At 42.1% G+C, this 7,432-nt stretch overlaps 1 protein-coding gene across 2 annotated transcripts in view; it reads right to left on the bottom strand.

Moving 5' to 3' along the window:
• The window catches only part of LOC123086885 (thioredoxin-like protein 4B), a 4,729-nt gene extending 1,165 nt beyond the window's left edge, over nucleotides 1-3,564 (bottom strand). For both annotated transcript variants that reach the window (XR_006441153.1, XM_044508705.1), the window contains exons 1-3: nucleotides 3,328-3,564; nucleotides 2,265-2,422; nucleotides 1,608-1,674 (exon numbers count right to left, since the gene is read on the bottom strand). Coding sequence is in view for 1 of the 2 variants with exons in the window: in XM_044508705.1 (XP_044364640.1) it covers nucleotides 1,608-1,674; nucleotides 2,265-2,422; nucleotides 3,328-3,462 (360 nt within the window). In the remaining variant the exon portion in view is untranslated. The remainder of the gene's footprint in view (nucleotides 1-1,607; nucleotides 1,675-2,264; nucleotides 2,423-3,327) is intronic.
• Between the last annotated feature and the right edge of the window lie 3,868 nt (nucleotides 3,565-7,432).

The following is a 7,432-nucleotide window of genomic DNA, read 5'->3' as shown; positions in this document are numbered from 1 at the left end:
CTCCATGGACCAAATAAGACCAGTTTTCCTTTGTTGTTTTTCTTGTTTAGGGGTATTCTGGACTTCTATAGAATATAGATTACAAAGCCCCTACTTCCCTACTTTTCACTCTCCACCAAGAGTTTTGGTGGTCATTTGTACTAGGCCAAGGGCCTATAAAAGGCACCCATGGCTCATTTGTAAGCCGTCTCTCATATGGAACAAGAGCTCTCATTAAAGATGTGGGCGTGTGGCCTAAAACTTCTTTGAGGTGATCCATTCGGACAACTAGAGATTCAAGTAAATTTTCCTCTGAGCATTGGGCTTGGATGGAAGGAGTTGGTAAGGAATTCATTTCGTGTCGACGGACTGGCCACCGTCACGTCTCCGGATTGGCATGTCGTACCCAAGGCTACAATCCTCAATGGGATTATGCCACGTTCAACTGGGAGTCACGGCTGAACCCGGTTAAAAAATATCTTGTCTGACTAGACATTTAACAAGTCTCCATGTTGGTAGTTGGAACCAGTTGAGAAGGTTGATTTGTATCATGCCATTTTGTTTCCATCAAAAAGGAAACAGGGTGCCGTTATTAAAATATAGCTTTTGAGAAGTTTGCCCTTGTTGTTTTTCTTGTTTAGGCTTATTTTGGACTTTTATAGAATAGAATACAAAGCCCCTACTTTTCCCTCTCCACCAAGAGTTTGGTGGTCATTTGTACCAGGCCAAGGGCCTATAAAAGGCACCCATGGCTCATTTGTAAGCCATCTCTCATATGGAACAAGAGCTCTCATAAAGGTGTAGGCGTGTGGCCTAAAGCTTCTTTGAGGTGATCTGTGATCCATTCGGACAACTAGAGGTTCAAGTAAATTTTCCTCTGAGCATTGGGCTTGGATGGAAGGGGTTGGTAAGGAATTCATTTCGTGTCGACGGACTGGCCGCCATCACGTCACCGGATTGACATGTCGTACCCGAGGCTACAACCCTCAATGGGATTATGCCACGCTCAACTGGGAGTCATGGCTGAACCCGGTTAAAAAATATCTTGTCTGACTAGACATCTAACAAATCTCCATGTTGGTAGTTGGACCCAGTTGAGAAGGTTGATTCGTATCATGCCATTTTGTTTCCATCAAAAAGGAAACAGGGTAGTGCCGTTGTTAAAATATAGCTTTCGACAGGTTTTATAGCATGCCTTTGGGTCTTTACATGGCCTTCTCCAATTTTGAAAACATGTTCCAGTAGAGGACCAGTATCCACAGGAAAAATGACCATTTTCATTCAGATTTCCTTTGTTATTCAAACATGTGCTCCAATTAACTGTTTGCAAGAGATTACACCAAATTGTATAGGATATATCAGCCCTATCATAATATGCATTTTCTCTGTTCTCTTTACATATATTCTTGATCATGCGGATTCTGAACAGCAATTCACACATGTATGGACAAATATCTATAATCTGTACTTGTGTATAATAATCTGCAGCTAAGTATAATCAGTCCTCCTTTTTAGTTACGAAGAAAGTACAAGAATTATGATGTTCACATCATTAACTTGCCATTGTCAATAGTCGAACCTGATTACTGAAACAATTCGAGAAAGTACAGGACTTTTCACCCACTCACCTCGACTACATCAATGAAGTCTTGCTTGCTGCTGAAAGAGCCTATCCATTTTGTATGATCAGGTGTCCTGTAAATATACATTATAACCAGTTCATCATTCATTTTGCAACTAGAGTATGCCACAAAATGTAACTAATATGATATCCCTGTTGGTGCATACAATTCAGTATCAACCTAGCCAACTCTTTGAAGTTCAAGTTCGGACCGTAGCCACCAATACATTTTCTCATATGTTTGAAAGCTTCTCCATAAATCTTTCATGTAATCTACTTGAAATTCCAAATGAGAAATGTTAAATCTTTTGTAGATCTTGGAATGTGTAGTCGTTAATATAAACTCAGTTGTCAGTAGTTTCAGAGGAAAATGGATGTCTCTGAGATTTTTACATCATGATACATATCTATGTGAAATCAACATGAACACAGCGTGCCAAGTATTTGGAAATAGTATAACAGCTAACCAGGCATTATTTGAAATACATTAGAGACCGTGATAACTTTAGGTCGGTGTCATTCAGATACACACAGCTCATTTCAAACTTTGAAGGAAAAGGCTTGAACGGTATCAACATGAATTCATATAAGTATAAAAAGTAAGACAGACATATCTAAACAGCATCATAGCAAAGGAATTAACAGAGAAAGAACAATAACATACCCTGAATCCATTTTCATGTGATGAGCGTTGAAGAAAAAAATGATTGCTGGGACCAACGTGATATCAAAATAGTCAACATACACCTGAATCTCCTCAGAATCCATGTCAACTAATGCTACCGTTGCAAATTTGGATATGTCCCAAGAAGATTTTGCCAGCTGTTGAAACAGCATGAACATGATAAGATTAAGAAAATGGCATACATATTACAGAACTCATAAAATTCGATACAGAAAAGGACGTGAATGAAAAGCTTGCCATCAATAAGTTCAATTAATTTACAAACTATCCTATCAAACAAATGAGGTGGTAGCCACCAGGAGTTAGGCAGGATGACCTAGGAATGTCCAAGCATTCTTTTCCTTTGCTCCTATTTTGTTCATGCCGCGTCACTGTAAGACATGTGTATCAACAATCTACTAGCTTTCACCATGATTGGCAGATTCTGCGTGGAGTATACTTAGTAATCCAGTTTAAGGTTAAATCATTTGAATATCAGGATTTGCCTCTTAACCCTGCCCTGCTCAAGCGACCAAGTTTGTAATCGCAGAAACCAGGCTTGTCATTTCATTCCCACCGGGAAAATTATACTACTGGGTATTTGTGAACAAACAACAGTGCAATCACTCTTAAGAGTAAAGGAAATGACTACCTCGCTATAACCCGACAGTAAAAAATTGAAATCGACTTCAGACAAGGTAGTAACACATAGCTTCATCCGGCGCATGTTCATCACGCAGCAACAGTTTCCTCTCAATAATAAACCTTACAACTTAACAATGTAGAAACCAGCACCTAATCAAGGGAGTACCCTACATGTACAAACTAATGTGCATAAGAAGGCCCTCCAAGAACTTAATCAGACTGAACCAACTGTTCCCAGCTAGTATCAGATTGGACTCACCTACCAATCCAATCACATCGGCACAGAAGAAAATAAGGAACCCCTTGTGGAGTATTCATGGACTGACTTGACGAGAAGCGGTGGAATCAGACGGCAGCTGCGGGGGAGAGGAGAAGGGAGAAGCGTGGCGGCGGCGGCGGCGATGTGCTGCGCACTTACGACGTCGTCGAGCTGGAGGCAGGCGGCGTCGGAGGCGCGGCCGAATCGGAGGACAAGGACCTTGTCGAGGGTGTCGCGGATGGCGGTGTCGACCTCCCGCTTCCGCCGCAGCGTCGGCAGCACCACCGACCCCATCTCGCCCTCTCTCTCTCTCCTCGCCGGACTGCTTTTTTTTTTTGAGGGATCCTCGCCGGACTGCTGCAAGGAAGGAATCAGCGGATTCCCCCCACCACCTATCCTTCCGCAAACAGGCCTGTAGCCCTGCCCTTGAGGCCTGTTTCAGTCGGCCCTCGACTAGTCTCCAGCCCAGGTTAACAGCCCACACGTCATTTTTCTTCATCTCATGCCTAAAAAACAATCTTAATCTAGCCCTAAAAAAATCTTAATCTAAAAAAACATTATTTTTATTTTTATAAAAATAATTATCTGCTGCTTTGTTTATTTAGGAAAAATCATCATGGCTAACTTTTTTCGCGAAAATGATCAAATCTATTATAAAAATTCACTGGAAGTACAAAGCATCTCAAACATAATAAAAAATACATCGAAATTTTGAGACCACCGAACAACCACTACTGCCACCAGAACAAGCCGCTGATGCGCCGCTCGGCTACCGGAGCCGGCTTGACCTTGTCGATGACAGCCGGGAAGTCTTCATGCACTTGCCCTAAGGACCAACACCCTGGAGATGTAGTTGTCGCCGTTGAACCCTTAAATAGATCTGAAACACCTGACACCAAATCTCGCCATATGATGAGAAACACTAACCTCGCCACCCCAAGGAGATGGCAGGAATCTACGCCAGAGCTCCGTCGACTGCGTCCAGGCGGACGAACTCGGGGAGAATCGAAACCCGAAAGACAAACTTGAAGAAACGTCGCTATCCACCTAAGCGTTGCGCCCGCGAGGAGTAAAAAGAAAATCCTAACCTAAACAACTAACAAGAGCGGATGCACCAGAATTCCCTTTCCCGCTACCAGCCGCCGAAGCGAGAGGCAAAGCGTAGGCGAACCCAGTGAAGCATGGATGAAGACTCGCCAGTGAAGCATGGATGATGGAAGGAGAATCAACAGTCCATCAGACAATTTGTTCTCCTGGTGATTTGTTTCCCACACCGTAACAGAAGCCTGCCCAGAATTGCTGATTGTCAAAAAAAAGAAAAGAAAACATGCCTAGAATTGCAGCTGAATCCCACCAATATGACCTGACAGAGTTATTTCTTTCCATGGCTACTATGAAGCCAGGTTTCAAGGGAATCACTTCGGGGTCTCATGTGACAAGATATCATTACGAGATGTTTAACTACTTACAGTCATCATGGAAGGGGTTTCTGAGATGAAAGAAATAGCAATATCCATATATTCCAATATGTGTGCAATATTCTTTTCTTGTCGCGGGGAAAGATTCCATGTGAGCATATATGCATGTGTCGCAAGGAAAAAAAAATCATGCTATAACTTTGCCACATAATAAGGAAATTATATCACTTGTTATACTTCACAATCAAGGCAATATGGAAAAGAAAAGGAGGAATTTCTCTGAAGATTTGTATTAAAGTAATTACCAATATGCGAATCAACCTGTGGTTGAGTTGGTTAGGTGGACAGTGGTATCCCCAACCCAGGGTTCAAATCCTGGTGCTCGCGTTATTCCTGGATTTATTTCAGGATTTCCGGCGATGCGCTTTCAGTGGGAGGAGACGTTCCCGTCGTCGAGGCGCCTACGGTGACTTCGTAAATCTCAAGATGATATGCCGGCTCAGTCTCTCGGAGGTGCTCATAGGGGTAGGGTGTGCGTGTGTGCGTTCATATGGGTGAGTGTATGCGCGTGTATATGAGCGCTTGTGTCTGTACTGATGCTAAAAAAAAAGTAATTACCAATATGAAAAATGCCCTACTGAAAAATCCTACCAATATGACTTGGGAGAGTTATTTCTTTTTCATGGCTACTATGAAGCCAGGTTTCAAAGGAATCTCATCGGGGTCTCATGTGACAAGACATGATATCAAGATGTTGCCCTACTTCCAACCATCATGGAAGGGATTCTAAGATGAAAGAAGTAGCAATATCCATATATTCCAATATGCGTGCAACATTCTTTTCTTGTAATGGGGAATGCATCCACATGAGCATATATGCATGTGTGGCAAGAGAAAAAATATGGAACACTTGTTAGTTAACTTATTATAGACTTAAAAAACAAAGCAATATGGAAAAGAAAATTACGATTTCCTCTTAATATTTGTATTAATGTTAATATAAAGGTGAAGGACTTTTGTAAAATGGCATTCATTCTAGGAACCATAAATTAAAGTGTTCAAAACACCTTACTGGAAAATCCTTCAAAGAATGGTGAAGGACTTTTTTCTTACATTGCGGAGTGTATGTATCTTTACCAATCAAAGAACTAATAGGACTCACCCGCCAAAAAAAAAGAATTAACAGATTAGCTTGCATTTCCAACGTTCCCACAAAAAAAGCTTGCATTTCCAACGAAACAAATGTATAACGTATACACAAGCTAATTTTATTTGCCGAAAAATCATAATATAAAAAATTTCAAGAAATAAATAACACTATATGTATTTATGGATTTATGACCGTGTTTTGACATGACCATAAGTGCCTAATTGAGGAAATTGCACTGCAGGCCCATGAACTTGGTGCAAGGGTACAATTTAGTTCACAAAGCCTCGCCGCGAATGGCTACGGTGACAACAATACAATGATCATGAACCGGCCTCAAAGGATGTGCACCTCAACCATCATCGAGCTTGCATACACGTCATGGTGCACAAACGCATGCATCAGCCTAGGGTCTTGTTGGTATGACATGGTAAGTTTGATGGTAGCAATGACAACGGGGATGTCGAAGGTAGGTGGCAATGAACTGGCCTGAGGTGGTAAGGTGGGCCTCGAGGAAGAGCAACAGCTGTGGTGCCGGACATCATCGATCATGGATAACATAATTAACGAGAACGACCACACAATAGAGTAGCTCGAGGATGCGGAAGCCGGGTTGGTGGATGGTGAGCACGGTGGCCTTGTTGTGCACGGTGGCCAAGTCACTGGGCATATTGACGACGCGTTGTGCAATGCTGGAGACAAGGCCAGAGTTGGCCTCATTCAACAACGGCACAGTCCAGTCTTACACGAGGTCGACGCCGATGGACATTCCTCCACTCATGACCCTGGAGGAGGCAATTTGAAAACACATCATATGTGATATTGATCAAGGAAAACAATAACCAGTACAAAGAAAAGATAACATGACACAAAACAACCAGTAAAGATAGAGATCAAGGGGAGCTTCCGAAAAAGAGCTCACCTGATTATGCTAAACAAAACTCTTTGAATTTGTTTCAGAGGCCACGTCAACTACTAGTGCGTGCTAGCATGTCGGATGTAGGCATGTAACGATACTAGTATGATTTGGATCAAATGTAGGCGGTCCGGTGATACGGCTTGGTGTGGCGGGATGTGACGCCCGGATAATCAAGCTACAGTAACCTCTGCTAATGACATCACGTCACCTCCGTTACTGTCGCTAATCTCGCGTTAGTTCGAAAACGATTCAAATTTAAATTTGAAATTAAGCCAAACAACAAAAGTTTTCCAAAAATGAAACTAAAATGTTCTAAATGTGTCGGATAAATCATAGGTAAATGGGGTGGTGAAACCAAACTTTTATGAAATGCTTAACTACACCATAATGATTTAAATAGTAGCAAAACTAATTATTTAAATGCCTTCACTAATTAAATAAAATATAACACTAAATTAATTGGGGACTAGAGTTTTTGTGGCAGTGGACTAAATTGAAATACCAAATTAGATGCCAAGTATATATTTCACAAAAAAACCTAAACAATAAATTGTAACTAAAATAAAGCAGGGAGAAATAAATAAAAAGAAACGACTCAACAGAAATCAAAACAAAAAAAGAGAAATAGAAGAACTCCCCCCCCCACTGGGCCACGGCCCAGCTGGCCTCTGGACCCACTAGGCCGGTCCAGTCGGCCCAGCCGCCGCCCGACCTAACCCTAGATAACCGAACCCCCCCACGCCCCTCGTTCCCCATTTCCCCCACTCGCTCTCCCCCACC

Source organism: Triticum aestivum, chromosome 4A, assembly GCF_018294505.1.
Source record: "Triticum aestivum cultivar Chinese Spring chromosome 4A, IWGSC CS RefSeq v2.1, whole genome shotgun sequence".
NCBI classification, from domain to species: Eukaryota; Viridiplantae; Streptophyta; class Magnoliopsida; order Poales; family Poaceae; genus Triticum; species Triticum aestivum.
This window is presented reverse-complemented; position numbering and strand designations above follow the sequence as displayed.